Here is a 20138-nt window from a genome sequence, read left to right as displayed (position 1 = left end):
GATCACAAGTAGGCAGAGAAGCAGGCAGAGAGAGAGGAGGAAGTAGGCTCCCCGCCGAGCAGAGAGCCTGATGTGGGGCTTGATCCCAGGACCCTGGGATCATGACCCGAGCCGAAAGCAGAGGCTTTAACCCACTGAGCCACCCAGGCGCCCCTTAATTACTTTTTTTTAAGTAAGCTCCATGCCCAACATTGGGCCTGAACTCACGACCCTGAGATAAAGAGTCACACGCTCTACCAACTGAGCCCGTCAGGTGCCCCTATAAATATTTTTTATGACAACTTAATTGAGACATAATTCATATACAATGTAGTTCACCCATTTAAAATGTGTCCCAGGGGCGCCTGGGTGGCTCAGTGGTTAAGCCGCTGCCTTCGGCTCAGGTCATGATCTCAGGGTCCTGGGATCGAGCCCCGCATCGGGCTCTCTGCTCTGCGGGGAGCCTGCTTCCTCCCCTCTCTCTGCCTGCCTCTCCGCCTGCTTGTGATCTCTCTCTCTCTGTCAAATAAATAAATAAAATCTTAAAAAAAAAAATGTGTCCCAATTCAGTGGTTTTTAATATATTCATAGAGTTGTCTAACTGTAACCACAATGAATTTTAGAACATTTTCATCACCCCAAAAAGAACCCCTGTAACCATTAGCATTTACTTCCCATTTTCCTTCCAACTCCTCCTCCCCCCAGCCCTGGCATCCAGTATTCTACTTTCTGTTTCTATAGATTTGCCTATTTTGGATATTTTATATAAATGGAATCATACAATATATGATCTTTTGTCACTGGCTTTTTTCACTTAGCATACTATTTTTTTAAGTTATATATATTTATTGGGGCACCTAGCTGGCTCAATCAGCTAAGCATCTGCCTTCGGCTCGGGTCATTCCCAGGGTCCTGGGATAGAGCCCTACATCGGGCTCCCTGATCAGCTAGAAGCCTGCTTCTCCCTCTCCCTCTGCTGTACCTCCTGCTTGTGCTCTCTCAGTCTCATGCAAAATAAATAAATAAAATCTTTAAAAAGTTGTTTATTTATTTTAAGTAATCTCTATACCCAACATGGAGCTTGAACTCATGACACGAGATCAAGAGTTGCATGCTCTTCCATCTGAGCCTGCTAGGTGCCCCACTTAGCATACTATTTTCAGGGTCCATCCATGTTGTGTGGTATATCAGGATTCCTTTTTTTGCTAAATAAATAGTATTCCATTATGTAGATAAGCCATATTTTATTTATCCATTCATCAGTTGATGGATATTTGGGGTGTTTCTACCTTTTAACTATTATGAATAGTGCTTCTATAAACATTTCATGTACAAGTTTTCCATTTCTCTTGGGTAAATACCCAGGGGTCATATTACTAGGTTATATGGTAATTGGTACACTTTTTCCCAAAGTGTCTGCATCATTTTATATTCCTACCAGCAATGTATGAGAGTTGCAGTTTCTGTACATCTTCACCAACACTTAGTATCTGACTCCCTGATTTTAACCACCCTAATGGATGTGAGGTGTTATTTCATTATGATTTTGATTTGCGTTTCCCTGGTCATTAACGATTTTGAGCATTTTTTCTTTCTTTCTTTCTTTTTTTTTTTTAAAGACTTTATTTATTTATTTGACAGACAGAGATCACAAGTAGGCAGAGAGGAAGGCAGAGTGGGGGGAGAAGCAGGCTCCCTGCTAAGCAAAGAGCCTGATGTGGGGCTCAATGTGGGGCTCGATTCCAGGACCCTGGATCATGACCTGAGCCGAAGGCAGAGGCTTTAACCCACTGATCCACCCAGGAGCCCCTCGAGCATATTTTCATTTGATTATTATTATTATTTTTTAAAGATTTTATTTATTCATTTGACAGAGAGAGATCACAAGTAGGCAGAGAGGCAGGCAGAGAGAGAGGAAGAAGCAGGCTTCTGAGCAGAGAGCCTGATGCGGGGCTCGATCCCAGGACCCTGAGATCATGACCTGAGCCGAAGGCAGCGGCTTAACCCACTGAGCCACCCAGGCGCCCCTTCATTTGATTATTTTTTTCCTTTTTTTTTTTTTTTCTTTTTTATTTGATTTCTGGGCATTTGTATTTCTTTGGAGAAATGTCTATTCAGACCTTTGCCTGTTTTTTTTTTTTTTTTTTTTTTTTTAAAGATTTTATTTATTTATTTGACAGAGAGAAATCACAAGTAGGCAGAGAGGCAGGCAGAGAGAGAGGAGGAAGCAGGCTCCCTGCTGAGCAGAAAGCCCGATGCGGGGCTTGAACCCAGGACCTGGGATCATGACCTGAGCCGAAGGCAGCGGCTTAACCCACTGAGCCACCCAGGCGCCCCCCTTTGCCTGTTTTTAATTGAGTTGGCTTTTTATTGTTGAGTCATAAGAGTTATTTATATATATATTTTTTTGTTTTAAAATACAAGTTTTTTTCCTTTTTAATTTAAATTCAATTAGCCAACTTACAGTACATCATTAGTTTCAGATGTAGTGTTCAATAACTTACCAGTTGCATATAACATCCAGAGCTCACGACATTATGTGCCTTCCTTAATCCCCCTCACCCAGTTACCCCATCCTCCCATCCAGTTACTTTTATATTCTAGATTCAAATCTCTCCTTAGATATATGATTTGCAAGTAGTTTCTCCCATTCTGTGGTCTTTCTTTTCATTGTCTTTTTTTTTTTTTTAAGATTTTATTTATTTATTTGACAAAGAGAGATCACAAGTAGGCAGAGAGGCAGGCAGAGAGAGAGGAGGAAGCAGGCTCCCTGCCGAGCAGAAAGCCCGATGTGGGGCTTGAACCCAGGACCTGGGATCATGACCTGAGCCGAAGGCAGCGGCTTAACCCACTGAGCCACCCAGGCGCCCCTCATTGTCTTGATGATGATCTTTGAAGGACAAAAATTTCTCTTTTTTTAAGATTTTATTTATTTGAGATCGAGAAAGAGAGCATGTGCTTGCATGAGCTGGGGGAGGGACAGAGGGAGAAGCAGACTCCCCACCGAGCAGGGAGACCAATGTGGGGCTCCACCCCAGGATCTTGGGATTGTGACCTAAGCTGAAGGTGGATGCTTAACCAACTGAGCCAGACAGGTGCCCCCCAAATTTTCTTATTTTGATGAGGTTCAGCTTATGTTCTACTTTTCTTTAGTTGTTTGTTCTTTTGGTGCTGTATCTAAGAAACCATTTACTAACACAAAACCAAGATTTATACCTGTGTTTTCTTCCAAGAGCTTTATAATTTTAGCTCTTACATTTATGGCTTTGATCCATCTTTAGTTAATTTTTGTATATGACATGAGGTAGGACACTATCTTCATCCTTTTGCATGTCCAATTGTCCCAGCACCATTTGTTTAAAAACCTATTCTTTTGCTCATTGAATTGTGCAGGCATCCTTGTCTAAAATATTGACCGTAGGGGAAAAAAAACATTGACCATAAATATTAGAGTTTATTTTTGGATTCACAGTTCTGTTTCATTGAGATATATATATGTGTGTGTGTGTGTGCATATATATATATATATATATATATAAAATATATATTCTTATGCCAGTACCACAGTGTTTCTATTACTATAGCTTTGTAGTGAGTTTTAAAATTGGCAAGTCTGAGTCCTCCAAATTGGTTTTTTTTCTCAGTATTATTTCAGTTATTCTAGGTCAATTGTATTTCCATATGAATTTTAGGATGAGCTTGTTAATTTCTGTGAAAAAGTAAGTTGGATTTTGATAAGGATTGTATTGAAACTATAGAACAATTAACAATATTAAATCTTCTGATCTATGAATATTGATGTTTTTCTATTTGAGTTTGCTTTAATTTTTTATTTTATACTTTTTTCCTAAAATTTATTTCTAAATATGTTACTCTCTTTGATGCTATTGTAAATGGAATTGTTTTCTTCATTTCACTTTCAGATTGTTCAGCATAATCGTATAGATATAATTGATATGATGTATTGTATTGTAAATAAAGTAAAACTTATATCCTACAGCCTTGCTGAACTTTTTTTCTTTTTAATGTTCTGATAGTTTTTTGTTGTTGTCAATTCCTCGACTTTTTTTTTTTTAAGATTTTATTTATTTATTTGAGAGAGAGAGTAAATGACCTAGAGTGAGAGAGAGAGCAGGAGCAGAGGGGCAGAGGGAGAGGGAGAAGCAGGCTCCCCACTGAGCAGGGAGTATGACGTGGGGCTCAATCCTAGGAACCCCAGGATCATGACCTGAACTGAAGGCAGAAGCTTAATCTACTGAGCCACCCAGGTGCCCCTATATTTTTGAAATGTAATGTTTAATAGCTCCCATTAAGATGTCACATGTATAGTATAATGTGGCTAAGAGTTGTGCTCCTGAGTCAGTTTTTAATTTGACACTATACTTTATCACTGACTATATGCAGAATGCTGAGAAAGATGTTACTTTTCTGAGCCAGTTTTCAATTAAAACTTTAAAGATGGGAGTGCCTAGGTGGCTCAATTTGTTGGGCGTCTGCCTTTGACTCAGGTCATGGTCTGAGAGAAAAGCATGGCCCGAGAGTCCTGGGATCAAGCCCCACATCGGGCTCCCAGCTTGGCAGTGAGTCTGCTTCTCCTCCCAGTTCCCCTGCTTGTGCTCTCTCTCTACCAGATTAAAAAGAAACAACAACAAAAAAAAAAACCCCAAAACTTTAGAAATGAAGATAATGTTTGACTACTTTTTAAAATGGGATGAAGGGGGGCGCCGGGGTGGCTCAGTGGGTTAAGCCTCTGCCTTCTGCTCAGGTCATGATCTTAGGGTCCTTGGATCGAACCCCACGTCAGGCTCTCTGCTCAGTGGGGAGCCTGCTTCACCTTCCCCCTCTGCCTGCCTCTCTGCCTATTTGTGATCTCTCCCTCTCTATGTTAAATAAATAAATAAAATCTTTTTAAAAATTATTAAAAAATAAAAATAAAATGGGATGAAGGAATAAGTGAGATAATGGATAATTCATGTAAGATACTCAGCACAGTCATAAAAGCACCTAATGGATGATAGCTACTATAATTATATTTTAATTATATTGTTACTACTGGGGACATTTACAGTGTTTATTTCTATAGTTAAAACCCTTACACTTAAATCTTTGTGCTTATTTGATTAGTTCTTTATTCCTCAGACTGGAATAACAGGGTTAACCTTTTTCGGTTTTGAGGATGTTAACACCTATAGCAAATTCTTTTACCCAAATAAATTCATCATATTTGAATTATCAGATTGGGATGGGGATTTTGTAGGATATCAAGCTTGAAAGTAAATTTGGTCTAGATTTTGGAAGGACTCAGGCATCAGTCTGATAATCTAAGAATTTTATTTTTTGTCTTCAGGCCCATGGAGATTTGTGGAAGAGTTGACCAGGGGATGGTCATGGGTGGTAATTGAGGAAGATTAATCTGCTATACCTTGAGGTCTTCCCTGACCATCCTTGTCTGATTAGGACACCCTGCTTGTACTTACATACTACTCAATATGTCTTCTAATACAGTATGTAATATATTTTATGTAAATATTTGTTTAAACGTTTCTCTTCTGCCTCTTGAGAAGATGGGTTACCTATTGTATTCCCAGCACCTAACACAGTATCTAACATATGGTAGACACTGAGTAAAAATACTTCTTGAATGAGTTCATGAAAGTTTTGTTTTCTATTTTTCTGGAAACTAACTTGTTGGCTTTTGTCTTCCCTTTATGTTTTTTTCCTGGGCTCCAAGGAGGAGGCATCTCCCTATTCCTTACTTGATATCTGCTTGAATTTCCTGACTACTCACCTTGAGAAGTTCTGTTCAGCAAGACAAGATGGTACATTGTGTCTGCAGGAACCTGGAGTATTCCCACAGGAGGTGGCTGATCGACTGCTTCAGACTATGGCTTTTCATGGTAAAAAATACACAGAGGAAATAAGAATTATGTGCTGTTAATTGGCATTGGATTTTGAGTGCTGCTGTGGCATTTAATTATTTTCTTAGAAAAGGCCAGATGAGTCTGATTCCAGGAAAAGGAATTCATTTATTTTTTCCTGTCCTGCCACTTACTTTGTAATTTGGAATAAGCATTTTTCTTTTCTAATCTAGGAAAATTGCTTCCTTTTTTTCCTTTCTTTCTTTCTTTTTCTTTCTTCTTCTTTTTCTGCTTTTCCCATGGCAAAAATAACTTTATTTTTTTTTAAAGATTTTATTTATTTATTTGACAGACAGAGATCACAAGTAGGCAGAGAGGCAGGCAGAGAGAGGAGGAAGCAGGCTCCCTGCCGAGCAGAGAGCCCGATGCAGGGCTCGATCCCAGGACCCTGAGATCGTGACCCGAGCCGAAGGCAGAGGCTTAACCCACTGAGCCATCCAGGCGCCCCCAAAATAACTTATCTTTCAAAATATCCCTTTAGAAGTTTGCTGGTATAAAATCCCTTACGTCTTCATTTGGCAGTGGAAAATAAACACTATTACGGAAAAATGAGTTTCTTCTTTTGACCTTTGAATTGGGAAAGCATAGCTAATTTAGTACTTCTGTTTTCAAAAACGAATTTTGAAAATAAGTTGGGAGAGTCTTATCTGTGGAATTCTGTTTATGTAAGGGATTTTTGTTATTTCTGATTAAGTTTTAAGTTGAAATAGATAATGCCATTTTTTTTTTAAAGATTTTATTTATGTATTTGACAGAGAGAGATCACAAGTAGGCAGAGAGGCAGGCAGAGAGAGAGGAAGGGAAGCAGGCTTCCTGCTGAGCAGAGAGCCCGATGCGGGACTCGATCCCAGGACCCTGAGATCATGACCTGAGCCGAAGGCAGCGTCTCAACCCACTGAGCCACCCAGGCGCCCTAGATAATGCCATTTTTAATTTCAGTTTATAAACTCTTTCAAGTAGGAAATATAATTTGTTCACAACTATAAAATAGAATGACAATGTGGCAATAATAATTACTATCATTTACCTATTATCTGTTTCGTGCTAGGAATTTTATGTTTTCCTCGAATTTTCTCTAAAACCTTATAAAATAACCACTATTAAAAAAGGTAACTATGGGGCGCCTGGGTGGCTCAGTGGGTTAAAGCGTCTGCCTTCAGCTCGGGTCATGATCCCAAGGTCCTGGGATCGAGCCCCGCATCGGGCTCTCTGCTCGGCAGGGAGCCTGCTTCCTCCTCTCTCTCTCTGCCTGCCTCTCTGCCTACTTGTGATTTCTGTCTGTCAAATAAATAAATAAAATCTTTAAAAAAAAAAAGGTAACTATTATAATCCCATTTATATACAAATAAGGAAACTGATTCAGAAAAGTAACTTGTTAGAGGTCATAATGCTAGTAAATGGTAGAGTCCTAGTTTAGATTGAAGTCTGATTCCAAGTCTGTGCTGTTTTCACTGCCACACAATCTCCCTACAACCACATTAGAGATATTCCTGTTCTATATGCCAGAGAATACTGTACACTTTGCTGTGGCTTTATATATATAAAGTATGAATCCAGATAATGTATAAGGAACGGTGGGAGAAATAAAGGTATAATTGAGGTATTTTAGAATAATTTTAGAAAGAAGATGTTTGAACTCCTTGGTTTTCACTGAGTTGCTCAAGTCTGTAGTCTCTTTGAATTTAGCCTACCTTCTGCTTAGGTCATGATCCCAGGGTGCTGGGATTGAGCCCCACATCTGGCTCCTTGCTCAGCAGAGAGTCTCCCTCTCTCCCCTGTTCATATTCTGTCTCTGTCTTTTTCTCTCTCAAGTAAATTTAAAAAATGAAGAAGAAGCCCTTGAGGACTCCTCATTTAGAGCGTATTCTTAAATGGGAGTACTGAGATGGCAGAGTAGGAGGATCCTAAGCTTACCTCATCGCACAGATACATCTAGATAACACCCACATCAGTGTAGATAACCTACAGCATATTCTTAAATGTACACGGTCCTAATTACCATGACAAAGTAAGAATTAATAATCTGAAGCGAACAACTAACAACCCAAGTGGATAACATGATGGTAAAGGAAAATTTGGCTTAAATACATTGTAGCAAGTACAGTTATTGGTCATAGAAAAAAGATTGGTGATTCTTCAGTATGTTTATATTTGAAAGAAGGGGAAGATAATCTAGAAAGATTTCCTTCAGATATAGTAATGACATTTGTGTAGTGCTTTCAGTTTGCAGAATGATTTTTATATGTATTGTCTTATTTAATCTTCAGCAGTCCCTGTGAGGGAAATATAATTAGTCAATACTTAACATAGTGCCAAGCATATGACAGATGAAGAATCTTATCTTTTATAGATAAGGAGTCTTCCTTTCACTGATAAGGAATCTTAGACTTGTGGAATAATTTGTCTAGTGTCAAAGAGCAAATAAATGTTGGAACCAGGATTTAAACATATGATTGATTTCTAGATCTCATGCTCTTTTTAAAATTCTTTGCTCTTTTAATTCTATTACTCTTAAATGTAGAGACTTAAATTTAGTTATTAGAAAAATTTACTTAATGTAGATTATTGACCCAGAGAGGCCAGGAGTAACCTGTTTTACTACAAATATATATATGCTTTCAAAATTTGAGAGCAAAACCATTGTTTTGTTTTTCAGTTCTAAGATTTCCATTTGGTGGTGGTGGTGGTGGTTCTTCTTTTTAAAAGATTTTCTTTATTTACTTGAGAGAGAGAGAGAGCATGAGTGGTTGTGGGGAGGGGCAGAGGGCAAGGGACAGGCAGACTCACTGTTGAGCAGGGAGCCCGGCACAGGACTCAAATCCCAGGTCCCCAAGATCATGACTTGAGCTGAAGGCAGACACTTAACCAACTGAGCCACCCAGGTGCCCCATTTGGTTCTTTATATATTCTGTTTCTTTGCTTCGGCTTTCTATTTTTATTTCTTTTTGAGCATGTTTATAATTGCTCACATGCCTGGGGCGCCTGGGTGGCTCAGTGGGTTAAGCCGCTGCCTTCGGCTCAGGTCATGATCCCAGAGTCCTGGGATCGAGTCCCGCATCGGGCTCACTGCTCAGCAGGAAGCCTGCTTCCCTTCCTCTCTCTCTGCCTGCCTCTCTGCCTACTTGTGATCTCTCTCTGTCAAATAAATAAATAAAATCTTAAAAAAAAAATTGCTCACATGCATTTTTATGATGGCTTCTTTAAAATCTGTCAAATTTAACATTTGTATTATCTCAGTATTGACATCTATAGATTTTCTTTTTTTTATTTTGAGATCTTTTTGGTCCTTGGTATGATGAGTGATTATTTTATTGAAATCTGGACATTTAGGATATTAGGAGACTTTTCTGTTTTAGTTTATATCTCTGACACCACTCCAGCAGGGGAAGGTAGAGGCACTGCCTTGTTATTGCCAGATTGGGGTAAATGTTCTGGTTTCCATGTGACTTCTGTTGACACCCAAGATATGGGGCTTCTCATTACTGTTTTGCAGGGAATGGCATTCTGGTTCCCCACTAGGATTCTACTGATATCTCCCTAGCTGAGAGGAGTGTGAGTACTTTATTTCTCTCCCCAGTTGGCCTCCACTGACACCATGTTGGGGTGAAGTGGCCTTATTACTGTTGGGCAGTAGTGAAAGTCTTGACTCTTCTTCAGGCCTTTTTTGAGATCACCCCAGCAGGTAGGGGAGGAGCACCTCATTACTGCCAAATGAATGTGAAAGTCCAGGCTCCCCACATAATATCCATCACCATCACAGGGGAAAGAGTGGTTCTTACCACCCAACATGGATGAAAGTCCTGGCTCCCTACTCAGCCTTTTCTAACACCTCCCTGTGGAGAGATTGGAACAACTAGTTACAGCTAGCAAGGGTACAAATCTAAGCTCCCCTTGTGGCATATGATGGTGTTGGGAGTGCTGGGACCACAGTTTTTTCTGTGGTGTTTGGCTGAAGGAAAGTAGTTCTTGTCTGGAAGTTTCTGTCTTGCTAAACTGCTTTCTTCCTGGTTCTTTAGCTAGAATGAGAAGATTATTTTGGAGCCTTTTTGGTAGGGGGTGCTCTGTCAGCATTTCTGGGTTACCAACTTCTTCAACTTTAAGTCTGAGATATATGGAGCAGGAAAAAAATTCAGGAACCTCACCATACCATTTTTTGGGTCCCAAGGTCCCTTGCTGCTCTGCTTTTCTTCTCTTTATCTTTCAGTGTTATCTAGACCTATCTTACCTTCCCGCCTCATTTCTTGCCTCTCCCCACTTGCATGCTTAAATCTCTGGGATTATACCAGGTTCTCAGTCATATCTTGGTCTTTACCAGTGTTCTTCCTCTCTTTATCAGGGAAACATCTACCTGTTTTTTACACCCAAGCAATGTAGAACTACTTGCCATTTTCTAATTATGTGTTGTGCTTTTACATGTCTGAGGCCTTTTGGGAGGCATTTTAAAAATTGAGATAAAATTGGGGCGCCTGGGTGGCTCAGTGGGTTAAAGCCTCTGCCTTCAGCTCAGGTCATGATCTCAGAGTCCTGGGATCGAGCCCCACATCGGGCTCTCTGCTCAGCAGGGAGCCTGCTTCCTCCTCTCTCTGCCTGCCTCTCTGCCTACTTGTAATCTCTGTCTGTCAAATAAATAAATAAAATCTTAAAAAAAATTTTTTTTTTAAATTCAGATAAAATTGACATATAATATATTAGTTTCAGGTGTACAACATAATCGATTTGATATATGTATGCGCTAAAACTTTATTTAGTCTTCCTTTAATACCCCTCACCTTCTTTCTCCCTCCTTGAATTTTTCCTTCATCTTTGAACGACTTACTCAAAGATTACCTCTTCTGTTGAATCTTTCTAGGTCTTCAGGAATGATGGGTTGCTTGCTTTTCTTTGTTTCCATGGTACTTTGTACTTGACTCTCATATACCATAGATCTCATTTTGTTACATTGTTTAACGCTTTCACTCCATGGAATTTTGAATTCTTTGAGTATACGGGCATAGCTTAATTTTCTTTGTATACACATTTGGTAGTGTTTGACATATAGTGATTGTTTAATAACTGCTCAATGGCTGGAACCTTACTATGAAATTTACTCCCCTGAAATAGAATTCTGGTAGTTTAAAACACTGTCTCTAGAACTGCACTGCCTAAGAGAAATAAAACATGAGCCACAACTGTGAGGCACATATGTAATTTATTTATTTATTTATTTTAATTTTATTTATTTGACAGAGAGAGGGAGAGAAAGAGCACAAGCAGGGGGAGTAGGTGAGGGAGAAGCAGGCCCCCCACTGAGCAGGGAGCCCAACACAGGGCTCAATCCCAGGACCCAGGGATCATGATCTGAGCTGAAGGCAGAGCTGAGCTGAGTCACCCAGGCACCCCCATGTAGATCATTTTAAGTTTACTAGTGGCCACATTTTAAAAGTAGAAAAAGGTGAAACTAATTCATAATTTTATTCAAGTCAGTACATCCAAAATACCATTTTAACATGTAGTCAATATGAAAGTTATTAATGAGATATTTTATATATATATATTTTTACTAAATCTTCAAGATCTGATGTATATTTTACACTTACAGCAAAGCTCAGTTTGGACTATCTGCATTTCAAGTGCTCAATAGCTGTGTGTGGCTGGTGGCTACTGGTTTGGACAGTATAGCACTAGAATAATGGAGTTCTTAATATGTAGTCATTTTTGTCCACTGTGACAGGTAAAGGTTTTTCTTGATTTTTAACTTTTTAACCATAAATAAGTCTGCAAAATCCACTGGAAAGCAGTGTTCCCTTTAAAAAAATACTTTAGTTCTAATACAAAGGTGACCCTTAGCTGCATCTTTAGCCCAAGCTGTATGAATCTGTTTAGTATGAGTCTACTGAGGTGCCACTTAGAGTTCTTCCCTTGACTCCAGGCTATTTATTTACCTGGTCCCAACTGTACACTCACCCTGGACTGTTCTTAGGCTATCTTTTATTGGCATGCCTGTTACTTTCACAGGAGATGTTGTTTAATTGATAGATGATATTGTTGAGATTGATGTGGTTCCAAAGCATCATATACTTCTGGCACTGTTAATTGCTAGTCACGTAGATCTCTAAGGGACTTTAAGAGGTTCCTGTATCCACTTTATTTGAATTTAATCTGACAGAGAGTTGACTATACCCTAGGTCCTTTTTTTTTTTTTTTTTTTTTTTAAGATTTTATTTTGTATTTATTTGGCAGAGAGAGAGGAAATACAAGCAGGGGGAGTGAGAGAGGGAGAAGCAGGCTTCCTGCTGAGCAAGGAGCCAGATGCGGGGCTCTGTCCCAGGACCCCGGGATCATGACTTGAGCCAAAGGCAGACTCTTAATGGCTGAGCCACCCAGGTGCCCCTAACCTCTAGATCCTTTTAATAAGATTTCAGATCTAGCCAGTGATCTGAATGATTTGTAGATAAGCATGTGCTAAATATATGTGTGTATATATATATACACACACACATACACACATATATTACTCTTTTTTATTCATTCAAAGATCATATATGTATGCATGTATGTATGTATGTTTGTGTGTATAATAATGTATTATAGTGAAATTGAAGGATAGACTAGTAATAATGTATTGGTAACAATTCCTCAGATTCAATAGCTTAACATAAAGTTTGTTTTACCTCACTCATGGTACATAAATGCTGCAAATCCGTGGAGGGTTGTGCTCCATGGTCACTCTTGGATCCAAGCTGATGGAGGCTCCACTTTCAGAAATCTGTTCTGTCTAGAACTTGAAGATTTCTCATTTGTCATAGCGGGAAAAGATAGCATGGGAAATCGTGTACTGGCTCTCAGGTGCTTCAGCCTATAGGCCATTGGTCAAAACTAGGCACATAGCCCCATCTAATTCCAAGGGTAGGATGGGAAATGTAGCTGTCTACATGTCCAGGAAGGCAAGTAGAACCAGATGTTAGTGAATATCTGTAAGATCTACCACAGTCATTTGCTAGCTCTGTGACCTTGGAAAGCCACTTTTCTCACCCTAGTGTATTCATCTCTAAGTTGTAATCATAATATTCTTACCCCATGGAATTGTTATGTATATTAAATGAAATATTGTTACATGGGTGTGCTTTGGAAATGTAAGTATGCTGGAAATTTTAGCTATTCTTTAATTATTTTTTGAGATTGAAGTGTTGCTTGTTTTTTTTCCAGGTCTACTGAATGATGGAACTGTAGGTATTTTCAGGGGCAACCAGATGCGCTTAAAGCGTGCTTGCATTCGCAAAGCCAAGATCTCTGCTGTTGCTTTCCGGAAAGCCTTCTGCCATCACAAGTTAGTGGAACTTGATGCTACAGGTGTGAATGCAGACATCACGATTACAGACATCATCAGTGGGCTTGGCAGTAACAAATGGATCCAGCAAAATCTCCAGTGCCTAGTGCTGAACTCGTTAACTCTTTCCCTCGAAGATCCTTACGAGCGGTGCTTCAGCAGGCTTTCTGGCCTTCGAGCGTTAAGCATCACCAATGTTCTCTTTTACAATGAAGACCTCGCTGAGGTTGCCTCATTGCCAAGATTAGAGAGCCTGGATATTTCTAACACCTCAATCACAGACATCACAGCTTTGCTGGCCTGCAAAGACCGACTCAAGTCTCTAACCATGCACCACTTGAAGTGTTTAAAAATGACAACTACCCAGATACTGGATGTTGTGCGGGAACTAAAACATCTGAATCATCTTGACATTTCAGATGATAAACAGTTTACATCAGACATAGCTCTTCGCTTATTAGAACAAAAAGACATCCTACCCAACCTTGTCTCCCTGGATGTTTCTGGGAGGAAGCATGTGACAGATAAAGCTGTTGAAGCCTTTATACAACAACGGCCCAGCATGCAGTTTGTAGGTTTGCTGGCCACTGATGCAGGTTACTCTGAATTCCTTACCGGTGAAGGACATTTAAAGGTTAGACTTTTTTTTTTTTCTTTTTTTTTTTAAAGATTTTATTTATTTATTTGACAGACAGAGATCACAAGTAGGCAGAGAGGCAGACAGAGAGAGAGGGGGAAGCAGGCTCCCTGCTGAGCAGAGAGCCCAATGCGGGGCTTGATCCCAGAACCCCGGGACCGTGACCTGAGCCGAAGGCAGAGGCTTCAACCCACTGAGCCACCCAGGGGCCCCTAAAGGTTAGACTTTTAAAATGTATTATTTTGTCAGGCTGACCAATGTCTTAGCTGCATAAGGTTCCATTAAGATGAATGTCTAACAATATATGGAACATGTCTGTGAAAGATGGCATTGTATAGTGGAAAGGCTTTGCTTTCAAGTCAGAGTCCCAGTTAAAATCCTAGCCTGCTTGCTTCATGACCCAGACCAAGAGATGATATAACTTTTTGGGTTTCCATTTCTTTATTTACAAAACAGATATTCTGTCTAACAATTTCTTCTAAAGGTTAGTAATTATATATGTAAAGTGCTAGTCATGTAGTAGGCCTTGGATAAATATAGTTCTTATGATGGTAATAGATATTTTGAACCACTGTAACATACCATTTCTAATTGGTCACTTTAAAAAAACTAAGGATACTCCTTCTTGAATTGATATCCATTGGGAAGTTAAGTTCTCCAAGGAGATCTTTACCATAGAAATGGCATAATTTTGCTTTTCTTAAGGTTTTTCATGCCTAATGGTTTAAATTCATCTGCTTGGTACTTCGGATTCAAATATAAAAAAGATATAGGATCTGCTTCTAAGGAGCTTAGTCTTGGTGATGATACAATCATAAATAGCTATAAAGCCAAAGATCAGTGTAATTGCTGTAAAAGAGTAGAAGAAGTTTCTTCCAGCTGGAGAATTTGGGGCTTGATGGAAAAGATGGTATCTGAGTCATACCTTGAAGGATAGAATTGTGGCAAGTTTAAGGAAAACTACTATTTTCCTAATTTACACTGTATCCTCTAGATGCCTTACATTGATAGGTATTAGCCCCATTTTATAGATGAGAACCATAGACTCAGAAATTATATGATTTACAGTTAGTTAGAACCAACATTTGGATTTACATCTAATTCCAGAGCCCCATTTTTCCACCTACTACCTACACTACTTAAGCAGAAGCATCCTTTGATCCTACCTGGAGCAGAGTCAGGGATGGCCTGAAAGTGGATATTGTGACCCAAAAGGCAAGGTATCTTTTTTGAGTAATCATGACAGACTCAAAAAAGGAGAAGGAAAGTTTAGTTGTAAATATAAACATCTCAGTTCTTAGGTATTTGTAAATTTAGGCCTTAAAAAATAGAATGTAGAAAATGATTTTGAATTATTCTTTTTTATCCATTCAATATTTTACCAAGTGCCTGTGTGTACTGGTCACCATGCGGGGTATGGGGATTTGATGGTGAGGGCAAACAGGCACGATTTTGCCCTCATGGAGCTTGTAATTTAGTGAGGGAATCAAGTAATCAAATGCCATGTGCTAACAGTATATGTGTGCTTTAAATATACATACACACATATACATTTATATATATATATATATACTTATGTATATCATATATACATGCTGTATATATGCTTTATACTGTGCTAAAATCTAGAAGATAATACAGTATTATATATGAAAATGTTTAACAGAGAGACTTGACTTAATTTAAGGCTTCTCTGAAGAATTAATGAATGAGTGGAGATCTTAAGGGTGAATAGCTTGGTAGAGAACATTCCCGGCAATGAGAATAATTAATGCAAAATATGTGTGGTAGAATGGAGCATGGTACATCCAAGGAATTGAAGGAAAGGCCACTGTGGCTAGAGCTCAAAAGTAGAAAGTCACAGAGCAATGAGATGAGACTGGAAAAGTAGGCAGGCACCAGGGTCAGACTTGGAAAGGTCACATAAGCCAGGTGCACGGCAATAAGAAGTATGAGGAACTTACTTAACAATTTGTTATGGAACAAGACAGATTTTTAACACAGGGTTTTTTGATGAAGGAAATATAAAAATGTAAATTACTATTGTAATGTTACTTAACTGCCAAACAAATTGGTCTAATAGTAAAGGATTCTAAAAATTAAAAGGGGAAGAAATCCCCTGTGGGCTGGGAGTTGAGGGAGAATTTCCCAGAAGAGGTGAGCATCCTAAAGGATGAAAGGAATGTGTCCCTGGTATGTTAAGCTAAGTAATATTTTCAAGGCAAAGATGTAATAGGTATGATCCCAGAGCAGTACAGTTTTTGCTGGTTTCTTCTTACAACCAACAGACGACCCTCCAGTGAATTAGCCTGACTTATAAAATTGAGGCTAGTAGGACATCTGTATTTTATAATGCCTCTGTAAAACAAGTTTGATTTCACAAACGGAGCTGTTATTACTTTGAAATCTTGACCATATGAAACACCTACTTTATTTGGTATCATTATCTATTTTCCTCCTATATAAACATTAAAGTAGTGATTCTCACCCTGCCCTACAGTTAAAATCACCTGGGATGTAATTATGTGAAATGATGTTTATGTTAATCAACCTTATCATGGTAATCATTTCCCAATATATACATGTATCAAATCATCATGATAGATACCTTAAACTTACACGATGATATATGTCAGTAATATCTTTGATAAAGCTGGGGGAAATGATTTATTTACTTACTTACTTTAAAGATTTTATTTTAGGTAATCTCTGTACCCAACTTGGGGCTCAAACTCACCACCCCAGAATCAAGAGTCACATGCTCTAAGGGCACCTGGGTGGCTCAGTAGGTTAAGCTCTTGATTTCAGCTCAGGTCATGATCTCTGGGTTGTAGGATCCAGACTCATGTGGGGTTCTCCACTGGTCATGGAGCCTGGTCGGGATTCTCTCTCTAACCCTCTTTCCTCCACCCTTTTTTTCTCCCTGCCCCACCAAAAAAAAAAAAAAAAAAAAAAATTACATTCTGTACCAACTGAGCCAACCACACACCCCTGGAAAAAAAAATTTTTTTTTTTTTAAAGATTTTATTTATTTATTTGACAGACAGAGATCACAAGTAGGCAGAGAGGCAGGCAGAGAGAGAGAGGAAGGGAAGCAGGCTCCCCGCTGAGCAGAGAGCCCGATGCGGGGCTCGATCCCACGACCCTGGGATCATGACCTGAGCCGAAGGCAGCGGCTTTAACCCACTGAGCCACCCAGGCGCCCCTGGAAAAAAATTTTTAATTAAAAGAAATCACTTGTGGAGCTTGAACAATTAAATCAGAGCCACAGGGAGGTAGGACTCAGGAATCAGTATTTTCTAAAGCTCCTTAGGTGATTACAGTATTCAGCCAATATTGAGAATCATTGTTTCAAAGTAATTTTATTTATTTATTTATTTTAGAAAAAGATCGTTGGGGGGCACCTTACTGGCTCAATTGGAAGAGCATGGGACTCAATCTTGGGGTATGAGGTCAAGCCCCATGTTAGGTGTAGAGATTACTCAGAACAAAACACAAACTCAAAAAGAGATCATTGGAACTTTCCCCTTTGTTCACCTATATATAAAAATTAATGTTCCTTTTAAATTATTTACTGATTTGAGATCTGGTAATAAGTCATGTTAAGGGAGGAGAGCTGGGATTGCCACATCTCCTTTTTAAAAATTGTCCAGTTCAGCCAAGTTGTTGAAAAACTTGTCTGAAATGATTGTCTTAGTGTTGTGATGCTTTAAATTAGTTGAGGGGGCACCTGGGTGGCATAGTCAATTAAGCATCTGACTCTTGGTTTGGGTTCAGGTTGTGATCTCAGGGTTGTGAGATCAACCCCACAACTCCAACCTCCGTGTCGGGCTCTGTGGTTGGTGCAGTCTGCTTAGGTTTCTCTTCCGCTCTCCCTCTGCCCTGCCCACCCCCCACCCCCAGTCCAAATAAATAAATAAATAAATAAATCTTTAAAAAGTAAACTAGTTGAGGTTGACTTTTTGGCATTACATACCTTGTTTTTTTAGGCCACACTAAGGAATGCAAGAAATAGAGACACTGTGACTCCCCAGTATTCCTTATTAGGCACTATATGGTACTCTGAAGGGTGGTTATAAGAACAAGTAGTTTGTTTTTTGCACTTTCATGTGTTATTACTTAGTTCAATCTCTTGACTCTGCAAGAGAGGTATTATTGCCCTCAGTGAGAGGGAATGGCTTTAAGGGTGATAGCCGACTGATACTGGAGTCTGCCTTTGTATCTTGGACTATTTTGATTCCAAAGCATGTGTCCTTTCCACTACATCTCATTGTCTCTGTTTAAGAATCTTAGTTCTTTACTTTCCCCTCAATTTCTAGTCCCAACACAGAGGGTTTTCTTAATACAGAATTTCTGTCATTGTTTCCTCATCCAATTTGCTCTTCTCTTACCATCAGTTTTCTGAACCATCCATTTTTCTGCATCTAGGATTCGTTGGCCATTTCATTCCCAGACTTTGGGGTTATACAGTAAGCTGTGGTTCCTAGTTCCTAAGAATCACTAGAAATGTGCTAAACCCAATATTAGTTCTCATTTTTACTTAGCTTCCTAGGTATCACTCTTGTCTTTTTTTCAAACTTCTCTTACTACTGTGGTTGATTTCCTTTATTGGTTCTTTCTCATCTCCCAGGTCTCTAAATATTGGAGAGTTCCATTTCTTGGTCTTTAAATCTATATGCTGTACTTCTTCCTTGAACTAAGACTCCTATATTGAACGGCAATAATCAATACCCAGTGAAGATCCATATAAAGTTTTCAAAGGCAGAAGAGTTGATTTCAAAGAACATTTACTAAGTACTTTTTTTTTTTTTAAGATTTTATTTATTTATTTGACAGAGAGAGATCACAAGCAGATGGAGAGGCAGGCAGAGAGAGAGAGAGAGAGGGAAGCAGGATCTCTGCCGAGCAGAGAACCCGATGCGGGACTCGATCCCAGGACCCTGAGATCATGACCTGAGCCGAAGGCAGAGGCTTAACCCACTGAGCCACCCAGGCGCCCTACTAAGTACTTTTTAAAGACATCTGAATTCGTGCCCTTGCAATCAAGGAATTCTAGTCTAGTGGAGAGGAGACAGATAAATTTAAAAATAGGTTTAATTCAGTGTGACAGATGCTTTAATAGAGTTATATACGGAGTGCTGTAAGAAAAGTTTTCCTTAGGGACACCTGGGTGGCTCAGTTGGTTAAGCAGCTGCCTTCGGCTCAGGTCATGATCCTAGCGTCCTGGGATCGAGTCCCGCATCGGGCTCCTTGCTCAGCAGGGAGCCTGCTTCTCCCTCTGCCTCTGCCTGCCATTCTGTCTGTCTGTGCTCGCTCTCTCTCCCTCTCTCTCTGACAAATAAATAAAATCTTAAAAAAAAAAAAAAAAGTTTTCCTTAGAATATAAATTTTAGTTTTACTCTGTATATTAAATATTTACAAGGCTTAATTTAGTGGTTATGGGCATTTTCAAAGATTTTATTTATTTATTTATTTATTTATTTATTTGACACAGAGAGAGAGAGAGAGAGAGCACAAGCAGGCAGAGCACAGGCAGAAGGTGAGGGAGAAGCAGACTCCCCACAGAGCAGGGAGCCCAATGCAGGGTTCAATCCCAGGACTCTGGGATCATGACCTGAGCTGAAGGCAGGCACTTAACTGAGTGAGCCACCCAAGTGCCCCTCTATTTTATTTTTTAAAAATTTTTACAGATTTATTTATTTGAGAGAAAGAGAAAGGCGAGGGGGCAGAAGGAGAGGGAGAGAGAGTTTTTTTTTTTTTTTTTTTTAAGATTTTATTCATTTATTTGATAGAGAAAAAGACAGCAAGAGAGGAAACACAAGCAGGGGGAGAGGGAGAAGCAGACTTCCCTCCAAGCAGGGAGCACAATGCAGGGCTTGATCCCAGGACCCTGGTATCATGATCTGAGCCAAAGGCAGACTGAGCCACTCAGGAGCCCAGGAGAGAGAGTCTTTTTTTTTTTTTTTTTTTTTTTTTAAGATTTTATTTATTTATTTGACAGAAATCACAAGTAGGCAGAGAGGCAGACAGAGGAGTCGGGGGAGGCAGGCTTCCTGCCAAGCAGAGAGCCCAATGTGGGGCTCGATCCCAGGACCCTGGGATCATGACCTGAGCCAAAGGCAGAGGCTTTACCCACTGAACCACCCAGGGGCCCCTGGGAGAGAGAGTCTTAAGCAGACTCCCTGAGCATGGAGCCTGACACAGGGCATGATCTCATGACCCCAAGATCATGACCTAAGCCAAAACCATGAGTTGGATTCTTAACTGACTGGGCCACCCAGGTGCCCAATCTCTATTT

The 20138-nt window shown here is 39.6% G+C and overlaps 1 protein-coding gene across 2 annotated transcripts in view; it reads left to right on the top strand.

Annotated features, from left to right (window-relative positions):
- The window catches only part of ZYG11B (zyg-11 family member B, cell cycle regulator), a 94065-nt gene that overhangs the window by 21221 nt on the left and 52706 nt on the right, over window positions 1-20138 (top strand). For both annotated transcript variants that reach the window (XR_007126616.1, XM_047725801.1), the window contains exons 2-3: window positions 5711-5876; window positions 13083-13837. Coding sequence is in view for 1 of the 2 variants with exons in the window: in XM_047725801.1 (XP_047581757.1) it covers window positions 5711-5876; window positions 13083-13837 (921 nt within the window). In the remaining variant the exon portion in view is untranslated. The remainder of the gene's footprint in view (window positions 1-5710; window positions 5877-13082; window positions 13838-20138) is intronic.

The sequence above is a fragment of the Lutra lutra genome, chromosome 4 (assembly GCF_902655055.1).
Source record: "Lutra lutra chromosome 4, mLutLut1.2, whole genome shotgun sequence".
Classification (NCBI taxonomy): domain Eukaryota; kingdom Metazoa; phylum Chordata; class Mammalia; order Carnivora; family Mustelidae; genus Lutra; species Lutra lutra.
Note: the sequence above shows the minus strand (reverse complement) of the source record. Positions and strands in the feature narration are given on the sequence as shown.